Source organism: Anopheles ziemanni, chromosome 2 (assembly GCF_943734765.1).
Source record: "Anopheles ziemanni chromosome 2, idAnoZiCoDA_A2_x.2, whole genome shotgun sequence".
Lineage (NCBI taxonomy): Eukaryota > Metazoa > Arthropoda > Insecta > Diptera > Culicidae > Anopheles > Anopheles ziemanni.
This window is the reverse complement of record NC_080705.1, coordinates 24,935,340-24,955,674: the sequence shown is the minus strand read 5'-3', so window position 1 is coordinate 24,955,674 and position 20,335 is coordinate 24,935,340. Positions and strand designations below refer to the sequence as shown.

The 20,335-nt window shown below is 44.3% G+C and overlaps 4 protein-coding genes across 4 annotated transcripts; 3 read left to right on the top strand and 1 right to left on the bottom strand.

Annotated features, from left to right (window-relative positions):
* Positions 1-366: 366 nt before the first annotated feature.
* On the top strand, positions 367-5,016 carry LOC131293261 (vascular endothelial growth factor receptor 1-like). Its single transcript, XM_058321342.1, has 4 exons — positions 367-1,519; positions 2,239-2,918; positions 2,999-3,107; positions 4,565-5,016. Exons 1-4 carry the CDS (start codon positions 367-369, stop codon positions 5,014-5,016), a joined length of 2,394 nt encoding a protein of 797 aa, XP_058177325.1.
* Positions 5,017-7,821: 2,805 nt separating this feature from the next.
* LOC131282719 (probable aconitate hydratase, mitochondrial) lies at positions 7,822-13,515 on the bottom strand. Its single transcript, XM_058312251.1, has 6 exons — positions 13,382-13,515; positions 10,732-12,191; positions 10,486-10,657; positions 9,421-9,632; positions 9,056-9,347; positions 7,822-8,962 (listed from the first exon to the last, which is right to left on the bottom strand). Exons 1-6 carry the CDS (start codon positions 13,412-13,414, stop codon positions 8,768-8,770), a joined length of 2,364 nt encoding a protein of 787 aa, XP_058168234.1. The 5' UTR covers positions 13,415-13,515; the 3' UTR covers positions 7,822-8,767.
* A 1,633-nt stretch (positions 13,516-15,148) lies between these two features.
* LOC131294994 (general transcription factor IIH subunit 5) lies at positions 15,149-15,510 on the top strand. The gene is made up of 2 exons (XM_058323053.1): positions 15,149-15,202; positions 15,284-15,510. The coding sequence occupies exons 1-2, from the start codon at positions 15,168-15,170 to the stop codon at positions 15,468-15,470; spliced, it is 222 nt and encodes a 73-aa protein (XP_058179036.1). The 5' UTR covers positions 15,149-15,167; the 3' UTR covers positions 15,471-15,510.
* A 22-nt stretch (positions 15,511-15,532) lies between these two features.
* Positions 15,533-16,016, top strand: LOC131294993 (zinc finger HIT domain-containing protein 1). The gene has a single exon (XM_058323052.1). The coding sequence runs from the start codon at positions 15,543-15,545 to the stop codon at positions 16,014-16,016; it is 474 nt and encodes a 157-aa protein (XP_058179035.1). The 5' UTR covers positions 15,533-15,542.
* The last annotated feature ends 4,319 nt before the right edge of the window (positions 16,017-20,335 follow it).

The following is a 20,335-nucleotide window of genomic DNA, read 5'->3' as shown; positions in this document are numbered from 1 at the left end:
TGATCGCTTCATAGGCAAACCCCAGCTTCAAATGAATTATACCAACTCTATGTCGAATGTCACCAGCGTTGATGTCCTCTGTTCTGGTTACGCGTATCCTGTAGCTGAAATTAACGTGTTTTTTATACCCTGCCAGTCATTGGAATGGGACAGCTGTAAGGAAAACAATGTCTCATCAACCGAATTGTCAGTGAATAAGGCAAGTTTTTCTTTACGTTTTACCAAACTTTTATATCAGTTTTGCTTCTGAGGCGTGGTATTGTTATCACGCAATGAGTAAAGTCAGTGTGGGGTGGATTTCACTCTGAAGAAAATTGAATCATGGTGGGGGATGATAAAAAAAACTGACCAAACCTAATTTAAGAAATGTTTTATCAGACTGACGAGCGATACACTGGCCGTTTCAATGCAACCAGTTCGCTGCAGAGCCCGGTGTCCGGAATCGTACGCTGCGCCGCAAACAACTCGAAAGGCGTTCTTGAAGTCGAATCACTCTACGTAAAGGATGGCGATGCGCCATTGGTACTAAAGCGCACTTATCCACACACCACCGTCTATCCCTCTGATTCCGTGAAGTTGACGTGTATGGCCATCTCAAATGACACGACGGGGCAATTCCGTCTGGCGCATGACAAGAAGAACGCTTGGATCAACGCAGGACGTACTAAAAATGTGCCGAGCGAAAAGTACACCTTGCAGAAGAACTTTACCATAGCCAAAATAAGTACCACAACGACTGCTCGCTGTGAGTTTAAGCTGAGCAATGGGACGGTTTATAAAGCGGATCTAACGATACCGGTTCGAATGCCGATTAAACCGTACTTGATAAATTCGTCTCCAGGAATAACGAACTACGCGCTGAACGACACATTTAATGGGGAAGTCGAGTTAGAGTGTGACGCCGACGGTGTGCCAAAACCGGTGATTGGATGGTTTAGAAACGATCAGCTCATACCGGGCGTTGTTGGCACAAAGTACAGTCTGAACGTTACGACAAGCGCGATCCTTTCGAAGGTGAACTGTATGGCGTACAGCTTCATGGGAACGGTCAACAAAACGTGGATTTTCACCGGGAAGAACTATCTCCAAACCCAAAAGACTCCTTTCGACGTCGTCAAAGAGAATGCGACATACATCATCCTGTTCGTATCGTTGCTCACGGTTTCGGTGCAGCTGCTAACCATCATGCGGATGGCAAGCCGGCGCCGAGATGCGAAGAGGTCTGATCGCTGCGGGGAATCGTCCATCGTTCCACCCCAGTACGAGATCGATAAGGAGAAGCTCAAGTTCGGCAGGAGACTTGGCCAGGGTGAGTTCGGTGTCGTGGTACTGGCGGAAGCGACCAACATTAAGGATTGTGAACCGACCACGACGGTGGCGGTGAAAATGATCAAACGGAACAAGCAGGAGGACACCGTGATCAAGATGCTCATCTCGGAGGTGAAGATGATGGTCCATGTTGGTCAGCACCTGAACGTGGTGAACCTGCTCGGTGCCGTCACGAAGAACATTCAAAAACGTGAGTACTCGACACATGATTACTTTCTTCAACACATTAGGGTTCCACGTGGTCTTGCATGCTTTTAGTTTCTCTGACAGTTTTATTGAAGCGTGTTCTTCAAAAGAAGATTTCCTTCCATCAGAGCCGTTTTATGGTAATTTGTAATTATTGATCTCTTTACAATTTGAGATGAGTAATAAGAAATAACAAAATCCAAACATCATGTAAACGTAATGTGAAAACTTTTTGCTAGGTTTGATTTCCTTTGTTGCTTTATGTAGAACATAACATTGTATTTGCGTATTTTCATCATATTTGGCCAGTTTTAATAGCTACTGTACTCTCTTTCGCTACATACTGAAAAGAAACAGTTTCATGTATCGAAGTAATGTTTATCTAGAAACACAAACAGCCCCCTTCCATGGTAATATACGCTGATTATTTAACTAAAAGTAAAAGAATAGTGAAAAAACAGTCGAAAAAGCAAGTGACTAACAGCTAAATTCCTAGATAGTGTAAAAAAAAAGTGTAAAGGAAACGGTAAAAAGAAATATATTTCATTCATGTTTATCATGATTTTCATAGATTTTTCTGTTTTGGATTGAACATGCAGGTCAGACCGAAAAAATATTTTTGTCTGTAAAAGACAAAATGCCAAAACAGTGTCTTATTTAGTACATTATTGTTTGCCAGAAGCTCTCGCAAGTGACATTGCAATGATATCTCTATGTTCACAGGGGAGCTAATGCTTATTTTCGAATACTGTCGGCACGGCTGCCTACTGGACTTCATGCAGAAAAATACGGAACGCTTTGTCAACTGCTTGGACACGTTGTCCGCGGCCTGGAAGACCCGGATCCAGCGTGAGAACTCTTCTGAATGGGACCCCGCAACTGACGAGTTCAACACGATCGATTTAATTTGCTGGGCGACTCAGATCGCGCACGGCATGAAGTACCTCGCGTCCAGAATGGTCATTCACCGGGATCTGGCTGCCCGGAACATCCTGCTCTGTGAGAACAACGTGGTCAAGATCGGTGACTTTGGTCTGGCACGGTCGATCCAAACCGGCAACAGCCAGTATAAGAAGTTTAGCGACGATCCGCTGCCGAGCAAGTGGTTGGCGATCGAGTGCATTACGAAACGCGTCTTTAGCACCAAGACCGACGTCTGGGCGTACGGAGTGCTGCTGTGGGAGTTGTTCTCGCTCGGCATCCAGCCGTATCCGGGAAAGGATGCTGACCAGGAGCTGTTCCAGCAGATCATCGACGGATACCGCATGGAGCAGCCGAGGTACGCCAGTGAGGATCTGTACGACATCATGATCACTTGTTGGTACGTGAACGCCACCTTACGTCCCTCGTTCGATTCTCTGTGCATTACGTTCAACAACATGCTGCCGGTAGAGATGCGCGATGTAAGTACCCTTTCCAGTCTCTTTAGAAGCCACTCAGTTATATTCTTTTCAAACACTTACTACCCTTCTCCCTAATGCAGCAATACCTTGCCATGAACAGTCCATATTTGATAGCTAACCAGAAGAATTCCAACTACATCATTGCTATAGAGAGGTCACCGAATGCCCCACTGCACCCTTGGAAAGAAGGTATAAACTTATTGGGATATATTTCACTCTTCAGGAAATTTTGAACTTATCCGTTACTCTTCTCTCTTTCAATAATCAGAATGGAAAGTTGGGCAGTTGCCAACCCAACCAACCCCACCGATGATTACATTTCACGGAAATGTCTAAGATACTCGGATGCAGATCTGGCACTACTAATTCGAGGGCTTAGCTGAGAATAATTTATAGCTTTTTCACTTAAAAATATATGAATGCATCATTTCATATATTTCATCATCACAATTATTGCAAACATTAATAATCTAATATTTTTAAAATCAATCAGACCAACTTACGCAAACAAGTCTTTAGCGCGCTTTTACCGGACGATCGTATATGCTTCAAGGAACTTTTGCTTTTCGCGACCCCTGCTTTAAATTCACATACAATTTTGCAATATTGTTCCGATCGGAAGACTCAAACGGATCGTTGCTAATCTGGCCCATTTTGCTGTCGCAGTTGAAATGTAAGAGATTTGCCATTTCTTCGACAAGCAGATCTACCTTGTGGTCCTAATAATGGGATAGTAGGAAAAACGACAGGATTGAAGCATTTTTATTTTACAATTAAGTATAATTAAGTTTTGAAACTATTTTATCTATCTTTTATTGATAAATATCTTTTTGTTTGGAAGAGAGTTTGTTCGGATGCTTGTTGATTTGGAAAAATATTTCAACCTCATCTACTAATTTGAGTATGTACTGCTCCAGGAAGCCACAAGAAATGTTTTTCAAGCCTATGTTCTCAAACCCAGTAATATTTATTTTATCTATTCCTACGATTGTCTAGTAAGAACAAATTAGCGACATTCTCTAATGAAAGCCAGGTAATGACATCGTACTATGAAAAATAACTTGCGATAACATGTATTACTAACACGTATCACATTTCTTCTGATGTACACCGATGATGTCTAATGATTACTTTATGTATTGGTTTAGAGGAAAAACTGCAGCAAACCCATTTCGCTTTAAAGAAAAGGAATCACAAAAAATTATCCATAAAGAATCACAATAATATCGGCTAAAGATAAAGATTATAGCTCAATTCAATTAATAGATATTGTTATGTACTGTAATGCTTTTCCAACATCCATTTCCAGTTACGAGTTGCAAAATGTTTTGAAAATCCTCTATTTATGCCCTAGGATGGAACTTACTTTAATTAATCGATTAGTTATGCCTGCACGATTTTGGTTACTCATTAATAAATACTGCGCCACACTAGCCCTCGGGGTCGAGAATGATTGCACTTTGCGCTCGTAAGTTAATGTGACCAACTTTAGGAGCTTTGATGCTGCTAAATGTGTTTTAATTGACCCGTGATGGGAAATTATATTTCCCCCTACAATTTTCTACAATTTACCATCCCACCGAACCCAACCCAGGCTGCACGGAAAGCGCGTTCAAATCGTCATCCGCCGTCCTTCGCGCCATCAGTCACGTCCGACATGGCGCTCGCTGTGGTTCTCTGGTTCGCACTGTGCCTTCTCCGGCTGCTACCCCACACCGATGGCTTCCCCCGCCCGGCCGGAAGAGGGGCAAATCCCACGCACACGCCGGCAGGAAACACGCTTCTGCAGCGTTCGTCGCTCAGGGACGGTTCCGGGGTCAACCGGAACCTCGGGTCAATCGAGCAGCTGAAGCCGAAGCGCCCCAAGCGTAACCTCGACGTCGTTGGCGGCATACTGAAGACGATCGGGCTGGACGTGGATCTCGGGGGGCCTCAGCTGAGCTTCAACGCACCGAACGTCACCCTGGACACGCCGGTCGGGCAGATCGGATGCATCGGCGGTACGATCGGTAAACGGGATCGACGCCATGACCATCGGCCCAACAACGCCGAGTCGCTCGGAAGCGACGAGAAGGGCTCGTCTGACGTGTCGTTCTGAGCACGCTCGATTCGCAGATTTTGCCCTCTACCCCACTGGGGGACGAACGGGATTGATGGGTTGCCCTTTCTTTTCTTCCTCTCACCTGGGGCCGGTTTCCAGTCGGTTTTGTGTTGGTACCGTTGAATACGCCCTACAAAAATCAGGTTTTACGAAATAATAAAAAGTGCACTGCGCTCTAGCTCGAATCACAATCCTTTTGGTGGCGTTCTGTTCATTTGTTTTTAGTGTCTACATTTGTGTTTCCTTTTTTGCCTTGAGCCGGTTGAGACGATCAATATTGTTGTAACAAACAACAAACTTCACATTTTCTAGTCTAAAATTGTTGTTGATTTATTTTTTTTGTTTTTCGTAGTATTTTTTCTCTAACCTGTAATCTTCTAACAAACTAAAAATATTAATAAACAGAGTAACAATGTACAATTTTAATGCCAAAGATTATGAGATATAATTAAATAGAATGAAAATTTGTATCAACGCGAAAACGTAAACGCTCAGACAAAAATCATTAGACATTTGAACTATTTTATGTTAATGAAAAACCATAGGTTTACGCTATAATCCTTGCATTAGCCTACAGTGGTTTATATGTTTGCAGAAAAAAACATAAATAACCTACATTTCCAATTGAATGTTTATACTTACATAGAGAAGTGCGAATTGAAACATAAACACATGTATTCTAAGTGAATGTGAATACAATTACTTTTGAAAATATTACCAAATTAAAATAGTTCCTAAACAGTTAAAGCTTGCAAAATTTTCAAAAAAATGCAGTACGAAGTAAATATGACCAAATAATGCCATTGATTGGTCGAATAAATCAGAGTCCAGCTTATTTAATTGCAAACAATCCAACTAAACTTGTTGAAATCACCTTACAAAAAACAAATTTATAAGGTAAAGAACACCATTTCACTTTTCAATTGTGCGGATTTTCAAACCCTATTTATTACTTGAACGTAAATAGGTTCCATTTCGGTGTCCGAAAGGGCTTCCGCGCGTGCCACAGAGAAAGAGATTCGGCCAGACATCAACGTGTAGAAACTGATCGGATGAATCAACCAAACAAACAGCGGACCCGCGGATCGGTGGCTGCTGGGCTTTCCCACCATTACGCGGCCCTGACGCCGGTCGAAAAAGCGCTGACCTTCGCCGGACCGGGACTGTCTCGTGCTGTAAGGCGGAGGGGGGCCCGGTCGGTCACTAAAGTTGGCGTTGTCTTCACCCTGAAACCCTGAACGACAGAGCGCTCATGCGGGGTGACATTCTCCTCCGGGCGCAATGCTCGGCCATCGCCCTCGTGCCCCTTCCCCAAGCCGAGAAGTCGGCGTTGGATCTGGTGGGATGTTGGGTGGCTGCATATAAATAGCTTAAGACGCAGCATAGGTTATGTCACAACGAGTGTCCATCTTGCGAGGTGAACAGGTGAAGCAAAGCTGAAGGCAAAAGGGAATCCAGTCGGTGCGTTTTGTGCTCGTGATTTTCGGTTCCCCCAGTTGTGTGATCGTACCAAACCCGAACAACATGAAGCTGTTTGCCCTCGTTTGTGCGGTGGTGTGTTTGGCGCTGGGTTGCCTCGTTTCGGCGGAGGATGCGACGGCCGCGGATCGTGTTAAGCGACAGTTCGGATTTGGCGGCTACGGACACGGATATCCGGGCTTCGGTGGTGGCTACGGCGGGTACCACGGAGGTTACGGAGGCTACGGTGGTTACGGACACGGACACGGACACGGACACGGCGGTGGCGGTTACGGACTGTACGGCGGTCATGGACACCATGGGTACGGCGGCCATGGCTACGGTCACGGGTACGGCCACGGATACGGCCATGGCTACGACGGGTACGGACATGGGCACGGCTTCGGTGGAGCCGGTTTCGGTGGATTCTTCGGCTAAATCCTAAGCGAGCGGAGGAAGTTGGCAGTGGAAAGCATTTGTGTTCGTGCGGCTAAAAGAAAATTTGTTATTTGTTGTGAATTTGTTGAAGATGGAAATGAATTGCAAACCATCACACTGAAAAACTCACCAAACCTGCATACCACAATTTATACGTTAATAAACGATTGAGGTTCAGTTTTTGTAAGGAAAAGTAAAAGAAAAAACAAGGATACACAGAATGATCAACATCCGAAACCAGAGTTGACATAAGTAAGTTTTTGCATTTGAACTGAGAAAGCTAGAGAAAACATTATTTTAACATTAAGCGATAATTAATAACTTAAATTGAATTTAAAGTTCACCTAGTATCTACACGGTGTCCAATAAATTGTCATACAAATCAATCAAACATCAATTACTAATGTCGTTGATTTTAATTGAAAGCTTACGTTTTATACGCACGCACGACTTCCAATGCTTTTTGGCATTAGCATTGAAGTGGGCTAGTTTTGCTTGTTTATAGTTGAGAGCATTTATGGCCATTCAAAATAATCCCGTTGGATAAATATCTGTAGAACTGGGAGGCCTAAAAGTCAGTCATTCTTGACTAAAAGTCAGTCCATTTTTCCCGTCATCACTTATCGATCAAATTAGGTATTTTGAGGGTGTTTCCGCACATTGTATCCTATATAAATAGCTCTCATCGGTAAAGACAACGCATCTCTAAAATCTGCCAGCGTTTGGCGCAACAATGAGACGTGCTTTTTCCTGCCTTTTAAATGGAAGATTGTAAGACTCCACCTTATCCGACGTTTTTTGACAATTTAGTATCCCAGGTCTACGTGGCCTGGTTCTCATATCCAAAAAAAAAAATACACCTTGTCGCTAGTTTTATTTTATTTCATTTATTTACTCAAAACTGCATACCATCATTATTGTCTAGTGAAGTGTAAATCAAAAAGGAAACAAATAGCCTAAAGAACCAAACAAGGAAACGAAGAGCTTATTTTTGCACTATTTTTTGACTCGCAACCGAAGTTGGATGGCACTTTTGTGCGATTTTCCCAAATCAGAACCATTTAAAAAATTAAAGAGAAAAAACGTTGAAATTAAAACAAAGGCCAACGAGGCGCTTGAGGTTTATTTTAGTACGGATTAGTAATACACTCTAACTTTACGCTTCGGTTTGTTTGTCTTCTAGCACCTAAGTGTAAGGACTTGAGGGATAAATTTGCACATTCTATATAATTTTAAACGTAGTACTTGCATTCATTCGTGCGGTAAAGCAACCCCCCTCTCGAGTCGGGAAGGTGCCCGCGGCGGTGCTATGATTAGTTCCCGCACGCATTTTAGGTTTCGTAAAACAATCTTCAATCAATCGAAAAGACGTTGACACGTGGTCAATCTCCAGTACGGTTCAAGATAAGTAGCAGCGATTCAAGTGTTTTAGAGGCGATTATTAGGCTTTGGTTGTTGTTTGCTCTCTCGCCACAGGGAGCGGCCCATATATAAGTAGCTTGCATAATGGCTGCTCTATTTACAATCTAAGCACCAACCGAAGTCGCGACAAATTAACTCTAATTCGGTTTCGAAATAAAACACACACAAAAGCAAACCGGCCCCCGGCTTGAGCGGGATGGTGGGGTTGGACCGCGTGTTCCGGTTGTGCGCTTTGGTTGGTGTCGTGTTAGGTCGAGAGGGTTGATATTCTCTTCGCAACGGTTCGTTTAAGTATCCCGCATCAATACGTAACAAGGGACTGCTCCTCTATCGGCCAGTCGGAAGTAGTGGTTGCGATCGAAACAACCACCTATTGAGGAGTGGTTTGTTGTGGGCTTCCCGGGAAACCGGAAGATGAGACTATTGCACTTTACTTGCTGGCCGCGATTTGCTTCATACGGTTCAGGGCGCTGCCGGCCTTGAACCATTCGATCTGCTGCTCGTTGAACGAGTGGTTCAGCTTGATCTTATCGACCTTGCCGTCGGTTTTGATCTCACAGTCCAGCGGCTTGCCGGGGGCGAACTTGTCCAGGCCCAGGATCGAAATCTTCGAGTGGGGTTGAACCTGAGGTAGGCGGGAGCAAACACATTGATTAGTACGAAAACCCTTGAGGTAAACACTCGCGCTCTGTTATCGATTCGCCTTTTCCGTACGCACCTTATCGTAATCCGCGGGATTGGCGAAGGTGAGCGGCAGCAGACCCTGCTTCTTGAGGTTGGTCTCGTGGATACGGGCGAAGGACTTGGTGATGATGGCGCGTCCGCCCAGATGGCGGGGTTCCAGCGCGGCGTGCTCGCGGGACGAACCCTCGCCGTAGTTCTCATCTCCCACCGCAACCCAGTTGATGCCCTTGGCCTTGTAGAAGCGGGCCACGTCCGGTACTCCGGCCCACTCGCCCGACACCTGGTTCTTGATCTTGTTCATTTCGTTGTTCTCGATGTTGGTTGCACTGGGAAACAAAATAAGCAGAAAAGCGCACCGTAAAATTCCATCCTCAAAGGGCCCTCCGCCAGGGAACCTACCCGATGAACATGTTGTTGGAGATGTTATCCAGATGGCCACGGTACTTCAGCCACGGGCCGGCGGCCGAAATGTGATCGGTGGTGCACTTGCCCTTCACCTTGATCAGGACGGTCATGTCCTGCAGATCCTTGCCGTTCCAGGTATCGAACGGTTCGAGCAGCTGGAGACGCTGGCTCTTCGGGTCCACATCGACCTTAACCTTGGAACCGTCCTGATAAATGTAAAAAAAGGAAATAAATGTTAACAACAGATCTCCAACACTAAGACATCAAGACATCAGATCATCACAACATTGAAAACAAGGGATATTTTAACTATTCAGATTTGGGTTTGGTGCAGCAGTTTCGTAACATTAGAAGGGACTAAAAAAAAGTATATAGGGTTAGTATTAATGATAACATAATGTATAATGATTTATACTAGACCTATTTTACGATTTGGAAGAAAGTTGTTTGAATATTAAAAAAAATATATTTAAACACATAAGTAACAATTTTTTTATAAAATAAACGGTTAAAAACTTTTCTTAATTGACTGTAACTTTATGAATATTAGAATCAAACGGAAGTAACTTCAAAAGTTATTATTTCGCTGTAATATTAAACTGAGTGAATCAAATTGACAAAAGAAATAAATTCTTCCTTTAACACCATAAAGTCAAAAAACGGAAATATTAAAATGTAAGGAAAAAGTGAAGAGAAAACAAATTTTCCAGGCAATGTAAAAGTAGACAATTATAAAAAAAAAACTGCTGTCAAACCATCAACCGGCGTGTTTACCGGAAGGAAAAAATTGAAAATAAAATTGAAACCTTGACCTACTCAGCACTTTTTGTTTTGCTTTTCAACAAGTAGTGTGGCTCCAATGGCCTCACAAAATCAGAGCGCCTGCTATTTGTCGGTGTTCGGTGTACTATACTCCGTACACAATCTGATAAGATAAGCTCGTGGTTGACGTCCTACTAGACTAGCAGGTAGGAAGGGGGCTCGAACTTTGGACACCGTCCAGCGTTCACCGTCCGCCACTATTCTACTGATTTTGCGAGTGTTGTCACGTGGTCTTACCGATGGGGGCGCCTCATAGGTGTCCATGCCGGGGTCGAATCCCTTCTGGGGCAGCTCGTCACCGAACGGAGAGTCCAGCTTGAACTTCTTTCCGTCCTTACCGGTCAGTTCGTCGGTCAGGGGGTTGAAGTTCAGCGTACCGGCGATCGACAGGGCCGTTACCAGCTCGGGGCTGTTAGGAAGAAAGTGCAAGATGGTTAGTCGTTTCTTTTGCCGGCGAGCAGATAACGCTTTCGTCTAACGTACCTCGTGACGAAGCAGTGCGTTGCCGGGTTGGCATCGTTACGGCCGGTGAAGTTACGATTGTACGACGTGACGATCGTGTTCTTCTCGCCCTTCTTGACGTCCTGACGGTCCCACTGGCCGATACAGGGTCCGCAAGCGTTCGCCAGCACGGTGCCGCCAAACTCGTCGAACGTCTTTGCAATGCCGTCGCGCTCGATCGTGGCACGGATCTGCTCCGATCCGGGCGTCACGTTGAACGGAATCTTCGACTTCAGGCCGTGCTTCATGGCGTTCTTCGCGATCGACGCGCACCGACCCATGTCCTCGTAGGACGAGTTCGTGCACGAACCGATAAGACCGACGCGGATGTCCATCGGGTAGCCGTTCTTGGTGGCGTTCGCCTTCAGCTTGCTGATCGGGTGGGCCAGATCGGGCGTGAACGGTCCGTTGATATGCGGTTCCAGTGTGTCCAGATTGATTTCGATCACCTGATCGTACTTGGCACCGGCGTCGGCCGTCAGCACGCTGGCCTGATACTTTTTGGCTTCGGCAGCGATGGCTGAGCGTCCGGTGGCGGACAGATAATCGGCCATACGCTTGTTGAAGGGGAAGATCGACGTGGTAGCTCCGATTTCGGCGCCCATGTTACAGATCGTCGCCATTCCGGTACACGAGATCGACTCCACACCCTTGCCAGTGTACTCGACGATCGCACCGGTACCACCCTTCACGGTCAGGATGTCGGCCACCTTCAGGATAACGTCCTTGGGCGACGTCCAGCCACCAATCTTGCCGGTCAGATTGACACCGATCACGTTCGGGCACTTCAGCTCCCACGGGATGTTGGCCATCACGTCGACGGCGTCCGCACCACCGACACCGATGCACAGTCCACCCAGACCACCTCCGTTTGGCGTGTGCGAGTCCGTACCGATCATCAACAGACCCGGGAAGGCGTAGTTCTCCAGGATGATCTGATGGATAATGCCCGAGCCGGGCTTCCAGAAACCGACACCGTACTTCGCACCGGCCGACGACAGGAACTTGTACACCTCCTGGTTGATGTCCTTCGCGCGCGCCAAATCTTTGACGCCGCCCACCTGTGCCTCGATCAGATGGTCACAGTGGATGGTGGACGGGACGGCCACCTTCGGCAGTCCGGACGAGATGAACTGCAGCATCGCCATCTGGGCGGTGGCGTCCTGCATGGCAACGCGATCGGGGCGCAGCCGAAGGTAGGACACACCACGCTGCACATCCTGATTGGCCGGATCGTCCAGATGCGAGTAGAGCACCTTCTCGCTGAGGGTCAGCGGACGCCCGAGGCGCTTCTTCACGACCTCCAGGTTCTTCTGGAGCTTCTCGTACGGCAGGTACACATTCTGGTCGAACTTGGACAAGGCGACCTTCGACGCGGCAGCGCAGGACGCGTGGAACTGACGCTGTTGGACATCGACGGCGTAGCGGGCGGCCTTGCGGACCTGTCGAGGGAAACGAAGAGAATTTTAAATTTCACCAATTGCGCTTCGATGAAAGCAAATACATTTGCTTATCAGAAGATGCTACGGAAGTTCTTATGGGACTTGCTTGGTGTTGATAAGCATAATCACCGTTAGATGCTACAGCATTCCTTTCAGCTGTGTTCATTTTTTCTTTTTTTTCACACTCAGACTCAATCATTGATGGTTGTTCCCATTAACATGACTCCTCCTTCTTTTGCCATTTCGTTCTCGAAACGATCGAACGTGATCGATGCAAATTGCACAAACCATTCAAACCCATCCGCCAGCGGTGTCAGGGGCGTTTGTGATGTGTTGGAAGGTAAACAAAAATAAAAAATAAGCCTCCTTCGCCAACAGGAAGGCAGACTGCTTTGATCAGCTACCGACACGTGATACCGTGCGATTGTACCAACGTAAATAAAGCGGATCACGAAATTTGCTAGCCTCCGTGTAGGCTGGGAAGCTACTTGACCAAATGACCTTCACCGTAAAAGGTGTGGGCAAATTGAATTCGTAATTTGTTTTCGATTCTTAGGGCAACCGGTTGCGGCCGGCTTTTCGGTATCTCGTCTCCGATGCGGAAGGACACCGGATGACATTTGACAAGGACGAAGCAGTCCTTGAAAGCGGCTGCTCGCAAACAACACACGTGCAGGTGTTTAAAGATAAAACATAGTATGCATGGACTGCTGCTTTGGAGTTCCATGCCACGATACCACGCGAAACGTCACCAAACGCCACAAGAAGTGAGAAAAATTGATCAAATCTAATCGCCTAGGGGTATTCAATCACATAAGATGTAAGTGCACGATAAAAATAAGAACACCTACACTAATTCAAGGGGCAGCAAAATCCGCCATTTAAACACTCAACAGGACAAGCACACATTCGCATAACATCGTCACAAACTGAGCTCGAAGGCAAAGTGAGCAGGGAGGTCGAATTTTCTCTTAGTCGGATCGATTATCTAACCAGCCAATTTTCTTCGCCAACGTTCTACTTTCGCGAGCACTCGAAACAAACTTTGCCCACCGGATGTCGCTGCGTAAATCGACGGAAATGGCATTCCAGCACGCCTGCACCGGGACATTCTTACTGGAACTGCAGCGCTTAAGGACATCCAGCATCGGCGACCTCGTTTAAAGGGACACACACTTTCCTATACGAACCTGCACGGACATCAGACGAGAATACTGCACCATCTTGCTAACTCTCCGAAAGAAGCTGCACGAAACGACGAAAGGGTGGATGTTTCACCTCCGGTTACACGCAATCGGAATCTTCAGCCTTCTCAGCTGGAAGATAAACTGTTGAATTGGAAATTTATTTAACCTTACGGCCAATGCGCCGGTGAAGACCCGGTGGAAAATTCGTTACCTAACACCCCGCGGTTCGAACGAGGAATAATCGAAGACGGCAGTTTTGGCAGAATCGGGGATTCGGAAGACCCGAAGATTTGGTCCCTAGGCGGATTCTGAAGATTCGAATGGCATTTGACGGATTTAATGATTTGATTCGACTGGGATTTATTCCACGGAGTGACAATGATTCAGACCAAGATGATTAAATACTGAATAGGTGACTTTTTAGAAGGTATTTTTTTAGAAAATGGCGACCGTGGTTTTTGACAGCATTGTGATAAACAGCATAGAATGTTAACAACTATACAAGTAAGCAGAAGGTACGTGAGGTGAAACTTTCAGTTCCAGTTCGGTAGTGAATCAGAGCGGATGTTAGCAGTACACAAGTTTCCTGAAAGGGTTAGCGGAAAAGTAAGGTTAGCTTGCGGCACGACCGCGTGGTCACGCCGAGCTGGAGCTCATGTCAGACAAATCCTAGCTGCCGCACATCTCGTGCTGTTTGAGTCAATCAAGCGGACCACGAGTTCTTGTGTCCTGACAACGGAAGGAATTATCTCTCCCGTGGACGGCGGGTGGACATATGGCTTTTATAGACGGTCACAAAGGACCTGCCCCTTTATAGGAGTTCGGACAGAGTCGGTACGCCTCTGATTACGAGTAAGGGAACAAAAATTTGACTTAGCGTAGGAGGATATACCCCGACTCGCGTAGCGAAAGAAGAAGAAGTAGAGGCGAAGCTTCGCCACATTTGCTCGAAAAATCGGTGACCCACTACAGCCGACGGCTTCTTAAACAATTGCCATGCGAATAAAATGAAAGCAATTAAAGAATCCGGGTGTTTGGTTCTCCAACGTTGCTGTTTGCTTATCTTCTAAGGACGATTCCCGCCAAAGTTGAGTATCAGTATATTGTCAAAGGCTATTTTTCGATTTTTTGCAGTCTAGACGTCAAAATGCTCTACATTTCGCTACCTTATATAATGTGTATTTATCTTGATTCAGACTTAGGGCATATTTACATTTTTTAACTGTATCGTTATTAAAAATATGTCAGTGTTACGGACAAAAATCACTTTGTCCGATTTTTAATGCCTGCGAAGCAAATCGTTTGCATATGTTAGTTGATTTTCAAGATTAACAGAAGTACTTACAGCGCCGAAGCTCACATCGCAAATGCTAGTAATCGGTTGTGTTTTGATGGGGATTCAGGTTAGGATAAACGATGTCCAGATCAGCATTGATTGTTTTATATCGTCTCGCAACTGTTTAATAGAATGGGATTCGGATTCGAATTGATTTACCAACACTACTCTATGCGCAGTGGAAGATTTTTCGAGCTCTCGAGCAGTTCTTCGAGCAGAATTTTTTCAGTTCCAGGTTAATTCAGGTACCTGGTTCCTTTAGTAAACTGGAACGGATACAGTTCCAATTACAAAACAGATCAAAGGTAGGTTCAATGTACATTTACCACACTACGAGCTAATGTCAACAAAATTGTTTTTATTGAAAGAAATGCAATTTTCTGCCGGAGAAAGATTCACATTTTTGGGTTAGTCGTGCAGTTTGTTGACTACAAACGACATTTTACCTCAGCAATGGTGAATGTTATGAAAGGAGTGTTAGTTGAATGGTAAGTATTAGCATCAACTCCTGTAACATCTCAGGGTTGTCTCATTTATTGATAAACATTTTTGCATTTCCCTCCGCACAGTGATCCGGCTATGAAACAGTTCCTGCTGCACCTGGACGAAACACAATCACTCGGCAAAAAGTTCATCATTCAAGATCTGGACGAGAAACACTTGTTTATATCGGTAGAGATCGTCGAAGTGTTGCAGGCCCGTGTGGACGATTTAATGGATCGCATCAGTTTCCCGCTGCACGAGAAAGAAGCCTAAACACACTACCCACTCAGCTTCAACCAAACATCTTCCTGAAAGAAAGCGCAAACAATATCTGGATAACAAAAAATGGCAGCACGAGAATCGGGACGCATACGGGAGGCCGATAAAAAGCGCACGCTTGACGATGCCGCTAGGAAGCGACGTGCGCGAAAAGCTCTCGAGGCACTGGAGCAGGACAATTTTCACGAAGATCCCCACGCGGACTTGGTGATGTCGAAGAAGGTACCCAAGTTTCACGACAGCCTCGATGGGAGTGGACCGAGTAAGAAGAAAAACCGACGCACCAAGGGGGCCGAGTACTATCGGGCAAAGTATCGCAAGACTTTCCCGCAGCTGCTCGAAGAGGACAAAATGCAGCGCCCGGAACCGCCGAATTATTTCACAGCCGCAGCCGGTCCATCGAAGCTTCCCGAGCGACACTTTTGTGCGGTGTGTGGGTTTCCATCCAGCTATACCTGTACGGCATGTGGGACTAGGTATTGCTGCGTTCGCTGTCTTGGCACGCACCAGGACACACGGTGTCTCAAGTGGACTGCTTAAAATATTCCTATTTGTGCTGAAATGTACAGTTATTAAGTTAGTTTGTATAAGGGCGAATGTAGAATGCCAACGAACGACAGTCGCACGTGTTTCCGTCGGGTTGCCATAGAAACCCGCGATGTTTTCAAAACAGTAATTCAAACATCTAGTAGTCCAACCGAAATACGTTCAAATATTTTCCGCATGACTGGTACGACTTTAACTCCATGAGATTACCTGCTTGTTGTATCCTTTCTTTCTCACCATGGTACCAATTTGGTAAAAATAAAACGCTGCTGAATTCATGGTCAAATTTACGTTTATTTGTAATTCATCCTAAATATGACATAAAAATTATGCAATTGTCTAAATATCATTTGTTTCCATCCAGCGATCGTTTGCCCTTTTCGATTTCCTTAAACCCCCCCACATTGTCGTTAGTGTTCGCCCAATACATAATGAGGAAATATGTTGATAAACTTTAAACCATACCATTTAAACATGATCTTTCAGTGTGAACAATTAACATAGTGATTTCGCTTAAATTTCTCCACATTACGATTGCCGATCGTCGAACATACCGAACATTCTTTACATTTCCTAACTATGCGACAATAAATATCGGAATGAGTACGATACACAACACGCAGTGCACTTTTTTCCTTCGATCTCGCGCCCGCTATTGATTTTTATATTTTTTCCTAAAATATCGATTATGCGATTCATGTGCTAATATATAATATTCCTCGTTCGAATAAGTGGCTGACTCAGCGGCCCCAATTTAATTTGGTTTATTGTTACAAAAAGATGAGACTAACTTCCCTCTAGTTTACCTTTCTGAATCGAACCGGGTTATCCAACCGAATCAACCCCAACCCATTTGGGGTGTGATATACGATTTTAAAACATAATAATCGTACACCGTATGACCTTAAACATCCACACGACCCGTACAATCAACCGTTTTTTCCACATTCAGTCATCGTGGTTCGTGCAGTTTGCCTTTTTACTTTCTTTTATTTAATTGTCTACTCTAATAAAAGAATACACCCTCGGATTAATGTAAAACGCTAGCCGTCGTTTTTTTCCCTCCATCGTCCTTGTTTATCTCACCACATCGGAAGCATCGGCCGTCACGCGGTCGATTCCAGGAAAGAACGTGCATATCATTGTCGCGGTCGATTAAGCTACTGAATTTGCATTGTACATTGAACAACACGAAGCACTTTAGCTCCACCAGGTCCCCCCCAGCGCCGAACCGAATGGTAGTAAAAACGAATTAAAACCGACTGATAGTCCTTTCGAACGAGGGTGATTTATCGCCGGCACCTATCGTGGCAGATAATCCGGACGGATAAACGCCAATGACAATCCGGTTATTGTACACCAGTAGGGAATGGCCGGCATACTTCCGCTTCCCGGTGCGAATGGCGCGCCACGATGGTGGGCTTGTTAGCGTTAAAATAAAGAAAAAAACAACATCCGTAAACCTGAATGGGATGCGAGGAAAGCTCTTCCCACCCACTTTTCGCAAACACGACGGGTTCAACGGCTGATTACAGCTCGCGACCGAATGTGGACAAAAGCACATTCCATTTCAATGGCATTTTCCAGATGCGTGCACCGATCACGTTGTGGTTAGTGTCGTAATTGTGGGCGTCGAACAGGTGTGAGGAAAAAAAGGATAACATTTTGCAGATACGTGCAAAAACTAGGTCCACCTTAAAGCTATAAGCAGGAACAATAAAAAAACACCTCGTGGTAGTAAATTAAAATCAGAATATCGCACCATAAAATGTACAAATGCAAAAAATCCCGTGATACACAACTTAAATAAACACATAATTTAAACCTGTCTCTAACGAGCGTTAAATTAACATTCACCTCAGCCACGGTTGGCACAATATTCATTGAATTTCATCCACACCTGCAACATCAAACGTGGAACGCATTTCCACCAATGCTTTTTTTCCAACACCTATTTATTTTCCGTAGACCATCGTTCGATTGCTTTATCTACTGTAAATGTTCATTTACGATGCTTTAAGCAAATCTCTCTTGCTATATTTTTTCCCAATGCAAGGGTTTTCTTTTTTTTTTAAACTATTTACGTTCGTTTTTTCTTTTCGCTTATTTTATTAAATTATTTGTGCGCCGTGGTTTGTTTGTAGGTTTTACAATTTTTTCTGAGCAAATTCGTTTTGAATTCACATCGGTGGAGGGTGAAGATATTGGCTTGAATTATTCCATCCCGTTTTATTTACTCTCAATGTTTTTCGTTTGCTCCCTCTTAACTTTTTTTTGCAATGGCATACGGTTTGGCCATTGTACCTTTTTACCGACACATGGATACTGCTGATATGTGTTAAAGTGTACAATTTTGTTCACGCTTTCAAAGGGCTTCGGCGTTTTTACTCTTTTTCCTGTGTCCATTTTTTTCTTTTACGCAATAAAAGTGATCCTTTTTCGATGCTCCCAAACACAATTCAATGCGAACGCCGTGGTCATGTTTGTGCAACATTTTGTTCCGCCCTTTTCATTTCTCTATATATTTTCTGTTTTAAGCTTGTACTCTTAGGGGTACCCCTCCAAGCGCGCTGCATTCGTCCAACGCGCACGATATGGCAAACATAACCTCCATTTGTAATCGCATGCTTCCGGCCGCCGAACGTCCGTTTTCACGTTTTCGGCCTTAATTAAACATCGAAGCAGCTTTCTTTGCTTCGATTCGAAGGTTTGGTTTTTTGCGCTGTTTGTTATTTTTATTTTCGGGTTTGTATCCGTGCCTACGTTTATTTTTTTCCGCTATTTTAGTGTATATTAAATTTAATTGCATTTCCGTTAGTAACAATTAATTGGTCCTGTGTTGGCGCACTTTTTTTCCGGTGCGCATAGGAATGTTCGAAAACGATAAATTTTTACATGTAGATCTTTTTCCCCGGTGCCAGAGGTCCCATGTCAAATGTGGCAGATGAGTGAGTTTGGTGGAATGGATGGCGTTTAGTAGTTTTGCTGCTCTTTCAACGGCCCCACGGGAGGACGGGATGAATTTGTATGACTATTGTCATTATTCGCGGACCGCACCGACGGTTGAGGCTTAAAATGGTGCATTTTGATTCATTATTTGATTACCGAAATGTGATTGCAGCTCGCCTGATCATGTTCCGGATCTGATTTGGTGCTAGCCGTTGCAATCAGCACCAACCGCGCGGAAAAGCTAATTAAGATAGTAATTTGACCACTGCACACAATCCCGCTTGGGAGGAGATTGCTAAATGGTGGTCGCAGGTCAAGCGGATTTGGCCACGCGCTTAGACGCGGGTTTGTAGAGCATGATTTTGTGGTCCGAGGGGTCACCGGGAGGAAGTTTGCTCGGTATTAGTTGGATGGAGCAGAGAAGTGGGAAGAACGCTGTTAGTGGGTGATACTGAAGCAATCAAAGTTCTAAATGAAATTATCTCTACACAGCGCGAATAATTGTTTCCATTCCAGAGGAGGATGTGGGTGAAATGTTGTTTCACTGAAGTTTTTAATGTTTTTGATATTAGTTTAAGGTATTTTTAAAGGTTTAATGTATTTTTACCACGCAAGTATAATTTATATATCCACTTAAAATTTGTTTCGCGAATAAACAATTAAACAAAACCCGTTTTTTATCCATACGTCGTTTTTTAAAATTGTTTATCTGTTGAATCATTACGGAGAACTGTTATTTACTTGTTGAGTGAAAACATTTAAAGAGTTATGTTCTTTCCTATTTCAATGACACAAAAAATAAAAATATAATATATAAGTAATATGAGTAGTTCTAATTGTTAAAAAGAAAAGATCTAATATAAGCATAATCAACACAACAACTCGACAACGTAAGGTGTATTCTGCCTCACAATGTCCAACACATTTTGACGCTCAGGTAAGGAATGTGGTTTATATCCTTGTTACGTTTTTTACCTTAAAAGAGTTGAAAAAATTTTGCAACGTTTCAGCTCCAAGCCGGATTTACTAGTTTTTTCTTTAACATTTTAATGTACACCAATGATTTTTTTGTAAAAACAGTTAATTAACAAGCTTTTTTGGTAAATCACTTTCAAAGTTACATAAATCGAGTTAGCAATATTCAGGTGCATTTACTCCGATCCATTTGCTCCTAACTGTTTTCATTCAATTTAAAAAAAATAAGTTTAAAATAGAATTACAACAGTTGGTAAAACCGTTTTTCACGGATTTGAACTGCAGCTCTCGATGATTACATCCATGGTTGGATGGGAATAATTATGAAATTTCGTCGCATGCACGTTTTTGTCATTTAAACCTGCACACATGGCATGGAAATTTAAAAC